Source organism: Psammomys obesus, unplaced genomic scaffold (assembly GCF_907164565.1).
Source record: "Psammomys obesus unplaced genomic scaffold, mPsaObe1.curated_primary_1811, whole genome shotgun sequence".
Taxonomy (NCBI): Eukaryota; Metazoa; Chordata; class Mammalia; order Rodentia; family Muridae; genus Psammomys; species Psammomys obesus.
In genome coordinates, this window is record NW_026595981.1 from 4,083,831 (window position 1) to 4,104,780 (window position 20,950).

Sequence of the window (20,950 nt, forward strand, 5' to 3'; positions counted from 1 at the left end):
TTAAAGGCATACATACCAATGCCTGGCTTATTTAAAATAATGATTTATTTTTATTTTATGTGTATGAGTGTTTGCCTGCGCGTAAGGGCACCACATACATGCCTGGTACCTGAAAAGGGCACAGGATACCTGGAATTGGAGTTACAGATAATTGTTAGCTACAGTGTAGACACTGGACTCTAAGGTAGGTTCTCTGCAAGAGCAACAAATGCTCTAACTGCTGAGCCATCTCTATTTATTTTAAATTAATTTAATTTTTTTTGAGACGGAGTTTCTTTGTGCAGCCTTGGCTGTCCTGGACTAGCTCTGTAGACCAGGCTGGCCTCGAACCCAAACCCACAGAGATCCAATTGCCTCTGCCCCCTGAGTGCTGGGATTACAGGTGTGCTCCAATCTCTATTTTTTTTTTAATGTACTGTGGACTTTGTTGATGTAATTTTAAAATCTATTTTATTTGGGTTCTTAAATCTACCACCCTTCTCCACCTCAATCCCTTCCAATACCCCAACAGGTAGGAGAGACAGAAGGTTAGTGGGGAGAGGGGTCACTGAGATCTTTTTAGACTACTTCCCCCTGATTATGAGCGTTGAGTTTCTTGGGGCAAGTCCAAGCTTTGTCTCGTCAGGATATCTCCAATTTCTTCTCGTATCTTTTCCCTCAACCACTTGACAAACCAGAAACAGCAGGAACCAGCAAGAGGAATAGCCTTGCCTCTCTTGGGGCTGTGGTCTTTTTATACACTCTCGAGAGTCCCCAAATTTAAACTGTCTTCAGCTGACAGTATCACATCCATGACAGAGCAACCCACGAGTCTGCTGCTATGACTAACCTGAACCAGCCCCATATCCGTCACCTGGGATTAAAACAAAACATGTTAACATAACATAACTGTTTTGTTTTTTTAAGACACCAAAGTTTTCACTACGGGATCCCTTTGTTATCACTCTGCTAAAGCCTGGACAATGGGACTATGTGAGTTTTTGTTTTTTTTTTTCACTAATATACACTATGTTGCAATCGTACAAATGTTTTAAAAATGATGTGTATGTGTTGCAATGCTTATAATATACTATAAAGTTATCTATTTCTTTAAAATTTTTTTTTTTTTTTTGTAGCACTGGAGCTTGGAGCACGAAGCTTCACAAACATGAAGCAAGAACTCGACCATTGTCTTTGAGTCTCATCTTCAGATCATATTTGTGGTTTCTTTTTGTCTACATTTTTTAAAGATGTTTTTCTTTCAAGACAGGGTTTCTCTGTGTAGCCCTGGCTGTCCTGGTACTCTCTTTGTAGACCAGGCTGGCCTCGAACTCAGAGATCCACCTGCCTCTGCCTCCCAAGCACCGACATTAAAGGCGTTGGCCACCACTGCCAGGCTCTCCTCTGTTTTAAGAGAAGTATCTTGCTATGGCGGCCAGACTGTCTTTGAAATCTCGTGCTCAAGTGACCCTCCTCCTTTAGCCTCCCGAGTGTTGGGGTGAGCCTGCGCCAACACGCCTGACATGGTCGCTCATGGCACAGTCTCTGGCACCATGAGAGCTTGTGATTTGTTGTCAGCATTGCTACATTCCAAGTGAAGACTAAAAGGAGGTTGTAATTTTGTGTCTGGGTACACGTGTGAATGTGGGGGGTGTGTGTGTGTAATTCATTTTTTCTTTGAGACTGAACTTGGAGCAGGGCTGGTAAGCACCTACGATCCCTTCTGTCCCTCGACCCCAATGCTAGAGGGACAGGCACAGGCGCCTTCTTATGTGGATGCTGGGATGTGAACTTGGGCCTTCTTCCTGGTGCAGCAAACACTCTTATCCACTGGTTCATCTTTCCAGCCCTTAATGATGTATTTGCCTCCTTTGAGTTATTTTCCTCTTGAACTGGCTGCATAGCTGAAGCTTGACTTCATGCTTCTGATTCTCCTGCCTCTACACTCCAAAAGCCTGGATTACAGATGCGTACTTCTACGCCCTGATAATTTGAATTTTTTTGTGGAATCCATAAACAAAGGGCTAATTCATCCGTAAGGTAGAGGATTTATAAATGCTCCTGGGAAGTCCCAGCTTAAACCAGAGGCTGGCCAGCAGGGGGAACCATAGGCACAAGAGTGCGGACTCGTTTTCACAATGGAGCTGGGCCCAGTTTTAAAATCTGAGGAGCCATCTAGTGACAAAGGACCCAAACGATGACACCCAAAGTCCTATCTGCTTGCCACCTGCTGTCCCTGCTCTGGCATGCTGAAAGGACATATAGGGACAGATTTGATGGAAGGCCCCCGAAGAGCCTTGTTGTCCCCTGAACTAAGGTAGGAGGAAAGGAGGGATATTAAGGGGGGAAATTGGAGGGCTTGTCTGTGCTCCCAGATCTCAAATGTCAAGAACAAAGGAAGTAGGTCCCAGAAGAGTTCTAGGAAACACTTGTCCTGTACCTGAGGGCCGGGGCTGGCCATAGCTGGGTACCACATACCCTGGGATCTGGCAGACAGCTATTTCTCTTCTGCTGGGGCAAGCTGTTCTTTTTCTTGGGTGTGCCAGCTGGCAATGCCTCTTCCATGTCCTGCCCCACCCCCAGCTCCTTTCTAGAGACTTCGGAGGGAAGAGGGCACTGATGGGGGAGGGGGACGAGGTTCTCTTCTGGGGTTCTTTGTAGAACTCTGTAGGTACTGGCTGGCTGGCTGCCAGGCCTGACTCCCAGAATGACTTAAGCCAAAGACCTGCCTGTGGCTGCTCTGGGGCATGTGCTGAGGGGTCATGCCTGTACTTTTGGCTCCTGAGCCTAACCGTTCCTTCTTGGGGAGGAACTAGAGAGCTGCCCCTTGCTGGCCAACCAGCTGGTGGGCTGAAATGAGACTGAGTTCCTGGCCCTCCGGAGTCCATCCTCCACTGCCAACAGCATACGCGGCACCAGCTTATGCCCCAGACAGACTCGGCAGCTCTCCCACGTGGTGACAAGAAGATACAGCCTAGACAGGGAAGCGGCACGTTCTGCATGCCAGGGCAGTGTCCTCCAAGGCCAGAGACATCAGATCCCCTCAACCTGGAATTACAGAGGTTATAAAGCACTTGCTATGGCTCTGGGAACTGAGCTCAGGTCTTCTGGAAGAGCAGCAAGTACTCCTAACCACCGAGTCATCGCTCCAGCCATGGCAGCAGAGGACAGGTGTCAGAAGAAGAGGCGTTGAGAGACGCCTCCTTTATCTGGACAGGCAACCACAGACTCCCATTTTCCAAGTTCCTGTGCGAAGAGGCCTCACCTGGCTGCTCCCTCAGCTTGGTCTAGAGCCATGGTTCTCAACCTTCCTAATGCTGTGGCCTTTTAATACGGTTCCTCATGTTGTGGTGACCCCCCCCCCACTCCAACATTATTTCCTTGCATCTTTGAAACAGTAACTTTGTTACTGTTATGAACTGTGATATAAATGTTTATCGGATACAAAAACCCTGTGAAAAGGTCATCGGACACAAAAGGGTCTGGACCCACAGGTTGAGAGCCAGTGGTCTAGAAGCCCTGTCAGGCCAGGAGAGACGGCTCAGCAGTTAAGAGGGCTTGCCGTTCCTGCGGAGGACCTGAGTTCAGTTCCTGGCATCCACACCGGATAGCAGATCAAAACTGCATATTAACTCCAGCTCCAGGGGATCCAGTACCCTCTTTTGGGTCCATACACGCATGCACAGCCATGCACAGCACACACTTGCCAACACACACACACACACACACACACACACACCCCACATAAATTTTTAAAAATTATTTTTAAAGTCCTTCTAGATGCCTTGTGGCCTGCTTCGTGCCTCTACTTGAGGGGGGAAGACCTCAAAACGAATGCTCAGTAGCTGGGACCATCAGACACTTACTTTATTGCTCTAGGACTGGGGGGGGGGGCAATGGCAGATGACTGAGATGATCAGCTCACCCTGGGTGGGCTTGGGGACCGCCTACGGAGGTACATGTTACCCTCAGGCCCAGGGAAGGCTGAGGCTCCCACGTAGTGGGCCATGGTGGGCATGTGAGTCAAAGCCCAGCTCCACGGACATTCTGCCTGCTGCCCGGGTGTCCCAAGTCTGCTATGCAGGCACTCGCGCACACCCCTCCCCCGCTTCCTGTAGCAGGCTGCAGTCTCTGGAGGATGCTTGAGACACTTGGCAGCAACTAGTACGCTGGGGCCTGGACTCTGTGAACTTCTCTTTGAGAAAGAGTGAGACTCTGGCAAACCGGAGGGGACCCTTCCTGTGGCTGAGACTAAGAGAGGAGGATGTGTTCAAGTTTCTGAGGACAAGGGCTGTTCCAAACACTCTGTGTTGGATTTGGGCTCAGTTTGGTCCCAGGGTAGAGGCTGTCCCTTCTGTGTGTCTCCCTGGAGGCGGCCAGCCAGAGTACATACTGAGGACGGATGGGAAAGGTCTGGATAGGAAGTAGCAGTCCCCCCCAGGGTTCACAGGGCACATGGGAGGAGCCCTTGTGGGCTGTGAGGGTAAAGACGGGAGAATAAATACAGACTTCTGGGAGCGAACATGACTGGAGTGGGACAGGCCAGCAGAGCACACAGGAATTAGATAGGGTTTAGGGAGGCGGGATCTTTGACATGTCACACTGGCCCTGAGCGTTGCTAACCAAAGCTTTTAGCTCTCAGCTGCCCCCAGAAATCAAGCCAGACTGTGATAGTCTACGCCTTTCTCTGAGGGCCAGGCACATGAGCAGGGATGTTGAGCTTGCGAGCACACTCGAAAGCTGAGGTTCGAGTAAGTTGGCGCTAGGGGGCGCGCTGTCGCTTCCTTCCCGACACGGCCCTTGCTGGGCCCCTGTGTGAGGAGCGCGTCCACCAGGTAGCATCCTGGGTGCATTCCCCAGCTTCCGGCTAACAAGGACTTTGATTCCCCAGCTTCCGGCTAACAAGGACTTTGGCTGAGTGGCGTAGGAGACAGTTAGTGTTTTCCTTCTTTGACCTTTAAGATGAGCCCTTTATGGGCAGCCAGCTGGGACTCCAGTCCAGGCAGAGACTGGAGCTGATGTTGGGCACAGCTCAAGCCAGAGCCATTGGCTTGGAGCCGGGGCTGAGGTACACGGCAGGGCTGGCAGCAGCCGAGGAGGAAGTGGGTTCCAGTTCCACAAAGGCCGAGTAGAGGGTGCTGAGGTGCAGGTCTCCCAGCGCGCCGGAGCCCCCGTTGCCTGGAGGCCCCAGTTCACCTGTCTCATTGCCTGTTTCTGCCAGACAGGGCCCTTGGGGAAAGCACTGGGCTGCTGGTGGGGGTGGCAACATGGAGGCTGACGTCGGGGACGAGGTCACTAGTACCAGGGGGTCCAGGGCCAAGCTGTCATCCTTCAGCTGCTCCCACAGATTTCCTAGTTGGAGAGGAGCAGGGGAGGAAAGAAGCGTCGTCAGCGGCTGGTGGAGAGCAAAGCCTCCCACCTAAGCGTCTCAGGAGCCTCAGAGTTCAGCTCCGAGGTAGCAAAGTGTGAAAGCCGTAGGTGCAGGGAACCCTGCAGAGGGATCGCTACCCACAAGTTGAGAACCACTGCCATGGTCGCAGGTAAACTCTGTGCCTCCCTGGGGGGAGGGGAGGTCACTGGAGGAGATTAAAGATTTGCCTATCGGAAGGGTTCCTGCAAAGACTTACTTGGGGGCTGCTAGGCGCCCCCTGAAACTCTTCACTCAAGCTTCTGCCTGGGTTCCCAAAGAAGGTGGGTTTGCAGCCTACAATCTTCCTACAGTGCCCTGCTAGACCTGATGAGGAACATAGACCTGGCTCCCTAGTCCTCGCCTCTCACAGGACCCAAGGTGCAGGGACAGAATCAGAAGGGACGCGTGACCCTGAGGAGCCAACAGCGCTGCCATTGATTGCCCTCGGGGTCATGTGACCTGCCTTTTGGCAGGCCACTGACTGGAGTACATGAGTAGAACATGTACTTTAAATGCAGGGTCGAGAAAAAGACCTGACGACTCTGGCTGCTCTTGGCCATCTGGGTCCCAGTCCTAACTCCTTTCTGGCCAAGTGACCTGTGTGTGGCATCGCTTGCTAATCCACAGGTCCAGACAGGGAGCTCACAGGTAAAGCTGTTTGCAAAATGCCTGGTACTCAGTAGGAGCTTGAGTAGGTATTAATTAAAGGCTTTGTTTTGGTTTTGATGCTGGGGTAGTGAGCCTAACTAAAGCCTGGTGCATGCTAGCCTAGCCACATCTCCAGCCTTCTCTTCTCTCTGGTTTTTCTAGAGAGGGTTTCTCTGTGTAGCCCTGGCTGTCCTGGGCTTGCTCTGTAGACCAGGCTGGCCTCGAACTCACAGAGATCCGCCTGCCTCTGCCTCCCAAGTGCTGGCATTAAAGGAGCGCACCACCATGCCCCACCATCTCCAGCCTTCTAACAGATATTTATAGCATCCCACGAGTCCATGGCCGCCTCTGCAGCTGCCTGCTCTCTGAATCCACAGCAGGTTTGGAATGAAGATCTATGTGAAGTTATTTCTAATAGTCTAAGGTATAGGTCAAGAGCCTCCCCCAAACCTCCTATGGTCAGTGGCAGCCCCTGAGGGCACCCTGCCAGTTAGCTGGGAAGGGGTGGGGCTTAGAAGGGACAAGGTTGGGGCTTGGCTGCCTGTAGGCTGGAGCTGGCAAGATGGCAAGAAATAGATAGATTCCCACCCCTGTCCCCTCTCTGGGCTTCTAGACTCAAATCTCTCTAAGACACGCCTAGCTCTGAGATCTCATATTCTGTGGAGGGTCCGTCTCCTGCACTGAAGGGTGAAATCTAATAAAAATGCAAATGCTTTTGGAATGTTCAGTCTCCCAGCCTCAAGTATGCCGTGGAACTTATGGCTTTTCCAAGCTTTGTCAGAGATGAGCGGTTTGTTGAGGAAGTCATCCCAAACATGTTCAGGGTGCCAGGAGCAGGAAGATAGGGGCAAGAACAGTTTACCCAGCGTTCTGGATGGCAGGGGGTAAATGTGTAGCTTCAACGCTTACTCCTAGTCATGGGCCTCAAGTGACCAGGAGCCAGCAGGTGGCAGCCTGGAGACGTGGGCAAGAGCACCTCTCCAGCCCTGTCCCACCCTTCCTTTCCCCACTCCCAGCTCACCCTGGAAGTCAAAGTCGGTGAGAGAGGGATTGATGGCATCCAGGTCGGTGCCAAGGTCTCCATCTGGCTGCAGAGGATCGTGCACGGTCCTGGCTGGGGAAGGCTCAGCCAGCAGCTTGGCACTGTGGCTGGGTGGTGTGTGGGCAGGAAGAGGCGAGTCCTGGGGGGTGCCTGGCTGGGCCTGCAGCTCAAGATGCCCATCCGGCTGGGGGAACAGTGGCTGCTGGTGTCCAGAAGGGGCCAGGCTGGGAGAAAGGTGTGGGTAGGTCTGCCCATAGCAGGAGGGTGCGTGACCACCCAGCAGGTCCTGCAGCGGGCTCTTGCCAGGCATGGGAGCTGGAGCTGGGTGCATTGCGTGCAGAGGCTGGGAGAGACCAGCGGGAGATGCCAGGGGCCGGATGGGGCCTGGTCCTGCCAGCCCAGGGGGTGGACAGCCCAGCAGCGGAGAGCCCAGTTTCTCCCTCTTGTCTCCAATGAGGCTGTCTAGCTCTTCTGCAAAAGAAAACTTGATGAGGCCTCCCTCTTTTACAGCCCCCCCTTCCCCCGCCGGGCTCCTCTTCCTGCCGGTGCCTGCCGGCCTCACCTGGTTTGGCCATGCTTTTTCGCACAGCAATGGGGTCCTTCCTCTTCCACTTCTGCAGCTCTTCCTGCATCTTGTCGATTTTGGAAGGGTTGAGGGCCCACAGACAGCCCTTCCGAGAGGAGCTTCCTGATTTGTTCTCCACCTTCTCAAAGCACTTGTTAAGAGACAGGTTGTGGCGGACAGAATTCTTCCAGCCGTCGGGCGCCGTCTGCCAGAGTACAGCAGAGCGAGAATTCAGGCTGGGCTCAGGCATCGAGAAATGGCTCCAGGTCTGGGTTCCAGAACATTCCTTCACCAACTCTGGACACAGAATTTCTACACACTCTGTGGTTTGATGTCCCCAGCACCAAGAACATGCTTGTTTTGGGGAAGGCTTAGGCAGGAACCTTGACTGTAAGCTGGCTTTTCAGCTAAAACCTAAAACCTGCTTTCATCCAACCTAGCTCTTCGCCCAGACCCTTCAGAGGACTGTGATCCTTTACATGTTTATTTGTTTATTTTATGTGTGCATGTGGGTGCCTGTGTGTGTCCATGTACCACATGTATACAGGAGGTCCAAAGAGGTCATTGAACCCCCTGAAACTGTAGTTACGGATGGTTGTGAGTCATCATGTGGAAACAGAACCCAAGTCCCTCTGCAAGAGCTGCCCATGCTCCTAACCACTGAGCCATCTCCCCAATGCTCTTTTTGTTTGTTTGTTTGGAGACGGGGTTTTTCTGTTCAGCCTTGGCTGACCTGGAACTCACTCTGTAGAACAGGTTGGCCTTAAAATCAGAGACTCACCTGCCTCTTCCTCCCAGTACTGGGATTAAAGGTGTACACCACTACCACCCAGCTCTCTCCAGTACATTTTACCACCACTGGTTTTTGTGATGAGATCTTACTTGTAGCCCAGGCTGGCCTCAAGCTCGCAGAAATCCTGATCAGAATCTCTTGAGTGCTGATATTGCAGGCATGAGCCAGGATGTCTGGCTTGTGACCCTCTTTAAGGGACAGCTGGTAAATGCCACCTAGGCCTCTGGTCTATGTCCTCATTGAATCAGGACTTGCCCACTCTGTGTAACTACTTGTAGAATGGGGAAGATCACTATTTTAAAGCCTCTGGGGTAGGCAGACGGATTGCTGTGAGTTTGAGCCCTTCCTGCTCTACAAAGTGAGTCCAGGACAGCCAAGGCTACAGAAAGAAACCCTGTCTTGAAAACAAAAACAAAAAGTTTCTGGGGCCAGTTTTAAAGGGAGTCCAGCAGAATGCCCCTCCTCTGGGTCAGCCTCATCCCTCTGGGGCAAGCTGGGCAGAAGAGGGCTGGTGAGTAGGTGAGTGTTAGACCACCTGTTGCCTATGTTAGACCACCTATCTGCCTGTTATGGCAGATGTGGTGTTGGGAAAGACAGGGGCAGTAGTATGTGGGTGAATGTGCACCAAAGTCCTTAGACCTCTCTTGCCGTGAGTGGCATCTCCTACCACAGGTCTCCTGAGGGAGGGTGGCTGCGTGTGAGAAAGTGTTGCAGAGTACATGCGTATATCCATGATTGAGTGTGTGGGTGTGAGTTCGCATGAGTGTGCCCTGGAGGTGTGCCCTGATGTGGAGGCCAGCCCTCAGGCAGGGGGTGCTCGTGCCAACAGAATAAACACCCATTAGGAGGCCTGGTCATGCCACCGTGCAGTAATTGTGCCCAGGGAGGGTTGTAAAAACCATTAAGCTGACTCAGTTGGGTGAGAGGCGGTGGTGGGGGGTGTGGGGGTGAGGCACGGGCCTCCTGCCCCCGGTCTCTGGCTCAGCTGCTGCCCTGTGACCACCCTGAGCCCAACAGGGGCTGACTGTGGGCAGAGCCAACACTCTAGCTGATGGATCTCCCTCACTCCCTGGCTCCTCTCCCTTTCAGCCCCTCATTTCTGGTTAATGAGAGATGGCCACGCCCTCCTCCCTAGCTCACTTGCCCTAGGGTGCAGCCAAGCTGAATCACGCCTAGCAGAACTGGGCCCTGATGCCAGCGTCACTGAGAGTTGCTGGCAGCAGCAGCTGGAGCCTTCCTTGGGGACAGCTAGCCTGTCTCGGGGCTGGTACTAGTGACCCCCAAGGTTCGTCAGGGGTCACCAGGAAGGATCTTGAGCTACCTTCCCACAGCTGTCTCTACTAAGAGCCAAAGCTCTGTCGCCCCATGGGCAGACTTAATGGGCACTGGGAACTTTTATGGTCCTATAAACCTGTGACTTTGGGATGCCAGGGCAGCCCCCACCCCAGCCACTTCCTGTTTGGAAGAGGGATGGTCAGCACTAACAATTATGCTCAGTGGCCGGACACTTCCTCAGTCCCACATCCCTGACTCATGGGACCACAGGACGCTCACAGCAGCTGCCGTGGTATGAGTTCTGTCCACTTTAGAGTCCACTCTGTCCTTTGAGTACTGCCTGAGCGTCCATTCTGTCCTTGCCTTGAAAGATGACCTCCAAGTGAAGATCGAGAGGTTTAGGCTTTGAACTCTTTAGGGAGGATCAGAGGGAACCTGTTGGCTTGGAAGGAATCTATGAACTAGCTGGTCCAGGCTGACATGTTAAAGAGGGAAACTGAGGTCCAGAGAGAAAAGAAGCTGGCCTTGGATCACATAAGGAAGTGATAATAGGGCCTGGTCTCTGGCTCTGTTCCCCAGCTGAGGGCCCTGCCCAGGTCATCCTATGGAGCCTGCCTTGCCAGAGGGGCCCGGTCCCATCCTCACACATTCTCTCTGAAGTCAAATGTAAACTCAGGCATGAGGGAGTGATGCAACCGGCTAAGAAAAACAACCAAACCAAAAAAGCTGTCAGACTTCTTCACTCCTCAGTCCCATAAAACAGGGATTACACGGCTCCCAGGAAAAATAATTAAGCCAGGAAGATGAGATGCAGGGAGGGGCTGGGGGGAAGGCCAGGAGTGGGCAGGGAAGATGGCCCAGAGGGTGAGGGAGGGCCCTCACCTCCCTTTCTCTGACCAGTTCTTGGAGGACTTTGCTGCTGCTTTAGGAGGTGGGGAGCGCCTATCTCTACTTGGAGATTCTGGGGTTCAGGAGCACCCCAAACATACTATTTAGTGTTTCTCTGTCCTAGACCATCAAGCCAGTGAACTTTTCCATTCCAGTCAGAGCCATGCTGAAAGACATTCTGGTGGGAGCACGGGGGCGGGGGGAGCTGTCTTCCTCCTAGGAGAGATCATCCCCAGGCAGGGCTATGGCGCAGATAGTGGGGGCAGGAATCTCCACTGCCTACAGAGCTGGCCCTGGACTGCCTGGGCCTCGGCTTCTGTCCTGCCTGGGTTGTGCACGAGACAGTATCCACCAGTGTGTAAATCCTGAGGACTGTCCTCCCTAACAGACGCTCTTGTCTGCCCTACGCCTTCAGGAGAAGGTGTCTGTGCAGGAGGTTCTCAGGGGACCTGTGTCAAGGCTAAGGGGGCTGTGTGTGAGCCAAACGTGAGTGCTCGTCCCAATGACTGATCCAATGGTGCTGTCATTGTGGAAGGATGGATCACTGCCTGACAAATTTGCTCACCTGGAGAGAAGGGTACCTGTCATATCCCCAGGAGGTTGGACCTCAGCAGGCTCATCCAAGGCACCAGCTTTGCAAAGTCAACCCAGGGACTCCTCAGGGTTAGATCAAGGGTCAGGGTGATCTCGTCTAACCCCCCAGCCCTTGTGTAAGAATCTTGCTGAGGAATATTTGAAAATCTGCTGGGTGGGATCTCCACCTCATGCCGCCAGAACTGTTACCTACCAAGGAATCCCATGCCTCAGTTTCCCCAGGATCTCTCTCGGTCCACTTCCTGTCCCAGGGGTTCTGGGAAGGAATTACTGGGAGCTGCCTGAAGTCTTCCTCTGAGGGGAATAGGAACTAATGCTGCACATGGGTTTGGGAGACACCCTAAGGCTGTGAGCCCCACTTTCGGGTACAGGCGAGGCTCAGTGTGCCACCCATAGTGGCAGGCACTAATCTTAACTCTGAACGTTGGTCGGTTCCAGCACTCCTGCCACCTTAGCGAACAGCTCCAACTCGCAATTCCTCCAGCCCCAAGGCACCCTGGCTGAGGCTGGAGACACATTACTTGTCTTCCTCTCTCAATTTGGGGATAGGTAGCTGATTCCCAAAGCCTGTCAGGACTGACATCACCCCTTGCTCCAGCTTCCCCTGTGTAAGCTGGAGCAAGCAAGATCTGTCTTCCCCCTCTTTGCCGCTGAGGCTGGGGTTGGGGACCTGGTGCATGGGAGGTGAAGCTCTCTTTCTGAGCCTTGTGCAACCCTGAAACCACACCCCCTTGGGAGCTTTGCACTCACTGTGGACACAGGGGAAGCATCTTCCGGCCACAACCCTTCTTTTTTTTTATGGGGGCAGGGGAGGTGGCCCTTAGACTCACCTTGAAATAAGGGAAGTGCTCCGTCATGAAATTGTAGATCTCGCTGACTGGAAGGCTTCCGGTCTTACTGTTCTTAAGGGCCATGAAGATGAGGATGCTGCAAAAGAGACTTCCTGAGAGCCTGGCCCATCTTCTTCGGCTCCCTCACTGACAGGCTCTGGAGGCCAAGACTGAACTATACGAGCCTTTTGTGGAATCTGGAAAACCAGATTGCTCTCTGACTTAGCTACTAGGTATGTGAGCTCTCTGAGCCTGTTTCCTTAGTTTTGAAAAATGAAGTAGCCAGCTTGACCAATGGGTCCTCAGCTCCTTGTGTTAGACAATAAGGCACAATAAGACAATAAGTGTTCTGCCGGTACTCTCTCATAGAAAACTTCAACTAGGCTGAATCGTCTCCCCCTTTCCCTTCTAGACAACCAAAGAGTTTCACAGCTAGTAAGAAGAAGAGCTGTTTATTGACTTTTTTTTTTTTTTAATTTTGGAAGAGGGGGAAGGCAGTGAGGACCCTTAAATCCCCATCTAAACTCTAGCAGCGGGTGCTGGGCCCCAGGACGGAACCGCACAGCCTGTCTACCCAAGTCAGCAGCAACCGGGTTCACCCAGAGTTAAGACTCCTCAAGGTCCGACAAAAGGCAAAGGTTATGTATCTACCTCCCCACCTGCAGGGGTCATTCTCCAGCACCCTTGGAGTTACTGGGTGTGATTTCTATTCCCTGAAACAACCCTCACATCTTGAGGATCATGGTGCCTTGGTTTCCCCGAGGGCCCTCATTGCTCCTAGCTCTGCCCCAGTTGTCCTAGGACATGTACCTGTAGGAGTAGATGGGCTTGGGGAAGAGTGGCTGGTGCCCGTCAGCGCTGGCCTGGGGTGCGATCCTCTGATAGGGATAGTGAGCTGAGCCCAGGTAGGGCACAGGATAGCTGCCCCCACCTGGGGAGTACTGCAGAGGCCAAAAGGGACAGAGTCATCACCACGATATCAAGCCTGCCCAAGGGGGGGTGCTCCTTCTCATTCGTACATATCCAGAGAAGGAGCTGAGACCACATTCTCCTGCCGTTGGTCATGGACCTACATCATACCCAAAGGCATGGCTTAGTAGTGGGCAGTGGGATGAGTCTGGGAACTCAAAAGGTCTCAGAGCTGCCTTCCTCCACCTCTTTCCTCTCCGCCTTTGAGGTACCCTGGTTGCCAAGGTGATGGGGTGGGATGGGGAACAGCCCACAGTCCTGTGCTTTCCAGGCAGGCACTCCAGGCCTCCTGTGCCTCTCCTGGAGCACCAGGCCGGAAGTGGGATGTCCAGCCTGGGTGTGTTCTAGGCATGGCCACCTTTACGAGTTTCAGTGGCTCTTTGAAAGCGCCGGTCATGATGGTGGGCAGGTGGGGGTAGGAGGTAGTTTTACGGCGAAGGGAGTGGCTGCGGTGCCAGGAATGGTGTTTTATGGGGGCTGGGGGTTGGAGGCTCTGACTCCCCCAGCTGCTCCAGGCTGAAGTGTTCTTTCCAGGTCACCTGAAAGACACTTAGTGCCTGAGTCACCCTCTCTCTGGGCTCCATAAAGCCCTGGGTGCGGCCATCTTGTTCAAGGATGCTGAAGGATGCAGAGGGCTTCAAAGCAGGGCTGGGCATAGCATGGCCACTTTGAGTCTGCTGGTCACCTTCATCATGTGGTGGCTTGGTCCCTGATGTGGCAGACTGCCTCAGGGAGATCCTCTGCCCTGAGTCAGAGCAGGAGCCTCAGAAAAGCTTAGGCCACTGCAGCTAGGCCCTTTCTAGAAGGGAGGATGTCCCCTCATGTCATGTGTTTCTTTGTCCTTCTCTGTCACTTTCTGTACCAACAGGCAGCATGACCCCCCCCCCCCACACACACACACTCCTTAGCCTGCCTCCTGCCTTGGCTAGAATCAGGACCAATGCCAGAGCTGGAGTAGAACCTGCTCCACAGGCAGGGCCTGTCTGAGTGCCAGGCTGCAGGTGGATGGAGCCGAGCGCTGGGCAGCCACTTGCTCTGTCTTGCCCGGTGACTCCAAGGGAGCTGCCTGGCTGCTCTGGGGCTCTTTTCTGTCTCTTTAAAAAAAAAAAAAAAATCCTCCATCTCTTGCCAGTGTGGGGCAATTATTTAGCATCTCATTCATTCTGGAAGGGCTACCCTGGGCAGTGGGTGGCGTGGGAAAGGGCAAGGATGGTGAAGACCACAGGAAGGACTCCACCCTCACACTTGTGCCCACCGACCCCAGGCCAGAGGGAAATTTGAAGACAAGGTCACACAGCAAGGTGTGACCTAGATGGGAGCCCTTTGTTCCCTCCCTGTTCGGCCTGTGTGTCACGGCGCACACCCCTTTCCGCTTTGCTCCTGTCTGTCTGTGATGGCTCTCCTCCCTCCCTCGTTGCTTCACATCGTGACTCTACCTCAGTGTTGGTTGCTGTTTCTGTTTGAAAAAGAGCCTCCTATCAGCCTCCACCAGGGGTTCAGAAAATCCCGAGTGTCCCTAGAAAAGGGTGATTGTTTCTCTTCCCACTAGCCACTATTCTTCACCTGGGGTAGCCCAGTCTGAGGCCCAGGACCCTGATGTCCTCATGTGCCCATCCACATACACACACGTACATGTACTTGCGCACACAGCAACACCCTCCACAGCAACACACATACAATGACACCCATACACACAGCAACACTCATACACACAGCAACACCCCACACAGCAACATCCATACACACAGCAACACCCCACACAGCAACATCCATACACACAGCAACACCCCACACAGCAACACCCACACACAGCAACATCCATACACACAGCGACACCCCACACAGCAACACCCCACACACAGCAACACCTCACACAGCAACACCCCACACAGCAACACCCTCTACAGCAACACCCACACAGACAGCAACACTAATGCGCGTGCGCGTGTGCGTGCACGCACACGCGTGCACACACACACACACACACAGCAACCCCCACGTGGCTCCTGGGCGCTCCAGGAAGCGTCTCCAGCTGCCCTGGCTTACCTGATGAAAGGCAGGCTGAGAGGAGCAGTACATATGCTGCAAGGGAGGCTGGTAGCAGTACATCCCAGGGCCGCTGTCCACAGCTTGGGGCTTGACCTTGACCTCTGACCCCTGCTGAAAAAGAAAGGGTTTTTTTTTTTTCCTCCCTTTCTTCTTTCTCCCGTCTCGAACCTCACACTAAAAGAATCCTTTCTGATTCTCAATGCTGACTTTTGGGGAAGGAACAGAGATGGACAGGGGTTTTCCTTCGGGAAATCAGCAAATCAGTGGAGGGGCCAGGCTACATCCCACCTCCCTGCAGGTGACAGGCAGGGTAGGCTGGGCCACCGGACAAATGGAGGAGGCTCGTCAGGGGTCACGTGGACTTGAGTGGGATAGACATCTTTTAGAGGCCAGCGTGGCGTGACGTCCTCAGGGCCTATCCCAGAGCCGAGCCAGCTCTGGGCTGGCTAGAGACAGCAAGGGTGTGCACCTAGGACCTACCTGGCCGATAGACAAGCCGGGATCAGACTGCTCTTACTAGGATTCCCAAGGGCCTTTGGGAAGCCAGCATTTGGGCCCAGAGAAACGAAAGCTAGCCAGGGCCACTTTCTGGTGTGCCCCAGGGCAGCTGATGCAGAGATTGCCATAATCTCTGGATCTCGGGCCTGGAAGGACCACAAGCACCATGTCCGACCCCTTCATTTCATGGGCGATGGAGCTGATCCCAAAGAGGGGAAACTGTGCTATCAGTCACCAGAGAGTGGACCTGGCAGCTGTGGGCTCTGGGTACATCTTGTCTCCGTGTGCCAGGTGGGTTTCCGTCTACGGGTTGGGGAAGTCCTGGCAAGTTATGAGGCCTCAACCATGGAGTGCCAGGTCCTGAGTCACAAGTCGTAGATAGTGGGAACGCTCTAGAACTCAGCTCTTGGCTGAATGACTAGGAGCTGCACTGAGTGGACAATGGAAGACAGTTGCTGGCTTGCTGGGTACCACATTCTAGAGGCTTGAGAAAAAGCTGCCGTGGCTCTGGAGACAGCATAAGATCCTTTGTTGGCCACACCTGATGGGTGTTCGCCTATTACCTCCTCTCCCTTCGTGTAAGAAGTGGCTGAGGACTAAGAACGGGCCTATTTGAAAGCAGGAAGTGAAGAGGGTTGGTGGATCAGAGCCCAGGCTGACCCCACTCAGTTACTGCCTTGGGATCAGAGATAGGCAGCAGGAAGCAAGTCCCACTCTGCTTCCCAAAGCCACACTCCTGAGACAGGAACCCTTAACATTACTTTTCCCATGAGGCTCAGAGAGATTAAGGGGCTTGGCTCAGGTCACAGGGCTTACAGGTCTGGCTATTGAAGATCAGCCTTCTAAGGTGTACACAGCGGTGTGCCCTTCCCAAAGGATAGGTCCAGGAGCGCACCTGTTATTCTAGCACTAGTGACACTGGGCAGAAGAATTTCTAGTTCATGGCCGGGCGTCAGGTAACATAGCTAGTTTCTGTCTCACACACACAAAAATTAAAAATGAAAATAGGGTCTGGAAGGGGTCTGGAGATACTGGTGAAGCCCCCATTTGGTGGGGTTTGCATTCCGATGCTCTGTCCGGAACCTTCTCTCTCTGGAATGTGTGTTTCCCCCTCCCATTTGCATAGGGGTGTGTTGGTCTGCCCGGGCATTCTTGGACACTTAAACAAATGTGACAAGTCACCCTCTGGAACCCTGACTTGGCATCCTCTGGGAAGACGCCAGCTTCTCTCCATGATGTGCTTCCTCCACCAGCCTCCTCCATGCCTGTCAGGCTAGCAGCCCCCTCCCCAAGGGGCCAGTATGGAGCCAGGAGGCCCCGCCCTCTGTGCTTGTTGCTTCTGTGGACCTCTGATTTTAAGACAGGGTTTCCATACAAAGGCATAGGCTGGCCTTTGTCTCAGGCAATCCTCCTGCCTCAGCCTCCTGAGTACTCGGATTACAGGCATGTGCCACCATGACTGGCTTTGAGAATTCTTTTCAGGCAGTCAGGAGAGAGGAAGTAGGAGGCCCTTGGCCACTGGTACTCACCAGAACTTGGCTGTGTTCCTGGCTGGGGTAAGGGAGTGCATTGCACCAAGCTTCTCCTGGGAAGCCAGGCAGGAAGGCTTCAGCATCTCCCACATCCACAGGAATCTCCTCAAAAGCTTCCAGTGCCCCTGGAGTCTTAAAGGAGTGTCCATCAAGGGCCATGGCCATCTGGGCCTCAGGGAAGATGTCCTCGTGGAAATGCCTCTTGTAGGGGTGGAAAGGCACATGGTTGCCCTTGAGGAAGCGCCCTGGGGTGCCTGATGGTCCCTCCTCAAAGCCAAAGCCAGGATACTTGTCTGAGGGAGAAAGGCGGAAGGAGCCTGGGCCAGGTCCGGCTGTGCAGTGGCTCTGGATCTGCTCTGGGCCTGGAGAGGCAATGCTTGGGCTGTGTGGGGGCAATGAGGGTGCCCTCTCCGGAGGACCATCAGGCACAAACGATGAGCAGCTGAAGTTGGCATGCTTCTGGGTAGACAGAGCAGAGAGAACCTATAAACGAAGGTTGGACCAGGGGACCTGCCAGGACCCTACTCTGTGTTGATATAATAAAGTCTGTGGCTGAGCTCATGGGAATCCTGAAATGATGAGCTGCTCTTGGGATTCCAGTCTGATACAAGGATACTTCTCCTAAACCTGGGGCACCCTAAGACTGATGGGAAACACCAAACCAAGGGATGAACTGAGACCCGTGTCTGAGCCCTCTTGGGTCTAGAGTCATAACATTTGTTGGTATAAGGGACAAAGCAGATCCTGGAGGCCTCTGTGTGGGGCTGTGACTGCCTACTCGCTGCCTATACAGCTACCAGGCTGGCTTAGTTAGCAGGTACTTACGCTCTGTGGGGCAGGAGAGACCGGGAGGCCCGGAGCCTGCATGAGGTCCCCTTGGGGTTCGCCCTCCAGTCGGGTGGAGCCTGGCAGTGTGACGTCAGACTGCGGAGGGAGTAGCGACACCATCACCCAGTCCTGGCCTCGAAGAAAGCCGGCTATGATGAGAATGAGGACCAAGTCTAGGAGTGGCTGACCCCAGGCCCACCACCTCCATTCCCACCCCTTCCCTAGGCTGGGACCCTGTCTTCAGCTAGCCACCCAATTAGGGAAATAGGGAGAGAAGGGAAGAGATGAGATATCTATCTATCTATCTACCTACCTACCTACCTACCTACCTACCTATCTATCTACCTATCTATCAGAAAGAGAGAGAGCCAGCCATGGTGGCGCATTGGTAATGCTGGTAGGCAAATGCTGAAGAGGATAAGACACGAGGATCATGGGAGAAAAATGAGCTATTTAGGCTACTCAGAAGAGGGGGGTTCTGTCTATTTTCAAGCCTTGCTGGTTCAAGTGAGTCAGCGAGCCACAGTTTCCCAGAGAGCCCTGGCTGCTAGGTCTCCTATGTCTATGCTAGGTGACCTTATCAGTGGCTGGGTAGGCCCTGAGAGGAGGGGAAGCTAAGAGGTGTGTCATGCCTAGACTTCATGAGACAGCAATTCCAGTGATACAGAGGGGTGGTCTTGCAGGGTGACCAAGGGACCTTGCTGGTAGGACCAATGGTATATTTGATAAGCATTTTTACCTCCATCCTTCAAACTGTTATCTGTAATTTTGTGCCAAACATTTCTCTTTTCCTTATCCCCATTCTTCTTTCCTCCCCTCCTGTTCTGTTTGAGATTGAACCCGCTGCCCCCAGCCTCCATCACTTCCCTTCTCTTCAGCTTGCCTATGAAAAGCTGAGGCTTGAATTAGATCTGAGGGCTGACCTCTTCTGAACTGTTGGAGAACCCTGACCCAGCACCAAAGAGCAGCTTGGAGGCCTTGGGGCTCGGTGCCAGGTGAGGCCATCCATCCCAAGCTGTGTCAGCATCTGCAAGCAAGGTGAGTGACAGAGCCTCGCGCAGAGTGCAGAGAGTGAAATGAAATCATGCAGAGAAAGCATGGAGCACGGTGCAAGCGCACCAGGGTTTGTTCCCCGAGAGTTGTTGCTGGGGCTCTTTCCGCTAGCAGGCTGCGTCTTTGCCTTCCTTCACCTCCCCAAAGGGCAACAGCCTTTGAGCTCATTCCACTGAGTTCAGCCATTGTGGTCTGAGGGACTGCTCTGTGATGGCTACTGTGTAGCACCCGGGCTGGTTTATGATACACTGAAGATCACCTTAGGCTCCTCCTTCCTCCATCTCCGCAGTGCTGGGATTATAGACAGGTACCTTCAAGCCCAGTTTTGTGTTCAAACCTAGGGCTTACTGACTGAGTAATATCTATATCCCCTGTTATTTTTAATACAAGTTCTCACCATACACCATGCTGGCCCCTAACTCACTATGTATGCCGGGTTAACTCTGAACTGTTGACCTCAGCAGCCCAAGGGTCGGCGTTACAAGTGGGAGCCACCATTCCCAAGCCCATTGCTTTACTGCGAGGATGGCTCCTTACATAGCCCATCTTTCAAATGAGGGAACTGAAGCCCAGAGAGATTTCTGTGATTTTCCCAGTCTCACAGCCAACCCTTGACAGTCAGAACTTGAACTAAGCTTTGGCTAGCTTAGTTAGCCCACTTCTGTGTTTGATGGGAGTCAGGGCTGGGGGTGAGGGGGTGAGGGGGTTGTTCCGGAAGCCAAGCAGAAAGAAAAGCCAAGATTTTACACTGCTTCCTTCTACCCAAGACCCCCTCAAGCCACAGCGGAGTAGCTGAGCAGTTCTGGGAAATCTTGGAAAGGGGGCAGACCTCATCTTTCTGAGCTTGGCCTAGTCAGTGGTTGACAAATCTTTGATGAATTAGCCGTCTCTAGAGAGGCTAATGGTGACAAAGAGAGAAGGGAACCTGTCCAGAGTCCCACTCCGGATTAGATGGGTTTGAGGGTGGGGCGGGTCCCCCACCTCTCAGAATCCCCACCACTTCTCTGATCCCCGCGCAGGCTCACTTTGAGCAGTGCTAAATGTGGCATGACCGGGAAGCGTGGAGCTGGCTGTAACTGGACACTCCGACAGCGCAGGCAGGGGCGAGGACACCCCATCTCTGGCTTTGCATGACTGCCTGCCCTGGCCCCTGTTCCCTGGACAGCTCAGCCTGCCAGCCTGCCATGCCTCACCCTGGCTCAGAGATACCTTTCCTGGAGAAGGTGATGTCTTGCAAACTTGGCACCTTCCAAATACAATGCCATCCCCCTCCAGGTGTGAGGCAGGATGGAGGGTTGGGGTGGGGAGGAGTGAGGCTTTCCCTCCCCATCTTAGGCCCTGTAGTCCTGGGAGGGGAGGGCACTAGAAATTCATCTTGAGGCAGATCTGACTTTGAGTCCCAAGCCTTGTCACATTCCGGCTCTGTGATTCTGAACACAGTACGTCAAGTCTGTATTTCACTTTTCTCATCTGAGAAGTGGCGCCTGTGGACCTATAGCACTCTTGAGGATTAAGTGGCATGGTGCACATGAGATGCCGATACCCGGAAAAGAGCCAGGGACATACATCATACCTCTGGCTTCAGCTGGCCAAACGGAGCTGGACCTAAGGGCCTCTAATCCCAGGTTCTACAGTTTCCGTGATGGTCTTGGTGCGTCAGGCCTGGTAGAAGTGCTGATGATGCTGTCCCCAGGTGCCAGCTGCCCTTGCTGGCCTTCCCTGCCTGCCTGGTCTTTATTTATCATGACCCCAGAGGACTCAGACACCAGCCCTGCTACTTTACAGGGTAGGGGCATCTAAGCTCCAGCTGGGCCTTCCCCTCTTGAAGATCTGTCTTTCTTAGAAGTACCCTGACTTCTCTCCTTAATCCCTCTTCCCCAGATGAAGCTATCTGTGTAAGCACTGGTGGAGATCCTGTGTGTCAGAGGCCTTCTGGTCCTAGCCAGGACTAACACACACACACACACACACACACACACACACACACACACACACAC

At 53.3% G+C, this 20,950-nt stretch overlaps 1 protein-coding gene across 1 annotated transcript; it reads right to left on the reverse strand.

The window, feature by feature from the left end:
* Window positions 1–5,011: 5,011 nt before the first annotated feature.
* Window positions 5,012–18,020, reverse strand: Foxn1 (forkhead box N1). The gene is made up of 8 exons (XM_055620611.1): window positions 17,898–18,020; window positions 17,070–17,531; window positions 15,040–15,150; window positions 12,835–12,965; window positions 12,025–12,121; window positions 7,642–7,849; window positions 7,059–7,550; window positions 5,012–5,331 (listed from the first exon to the last, which is right to left on the reverse strand). The coding sequence occupies exons 1-8, from the start codon at window positions 18,018–18,020 to the stop codon at window positions 5,012–5,014; spliced, it is 1,944 nt and encodes a 647-aa protein (XP_055476586.1).
* Window positions 18,021–20,950: the final 2,930 nt, after the last annotated feature.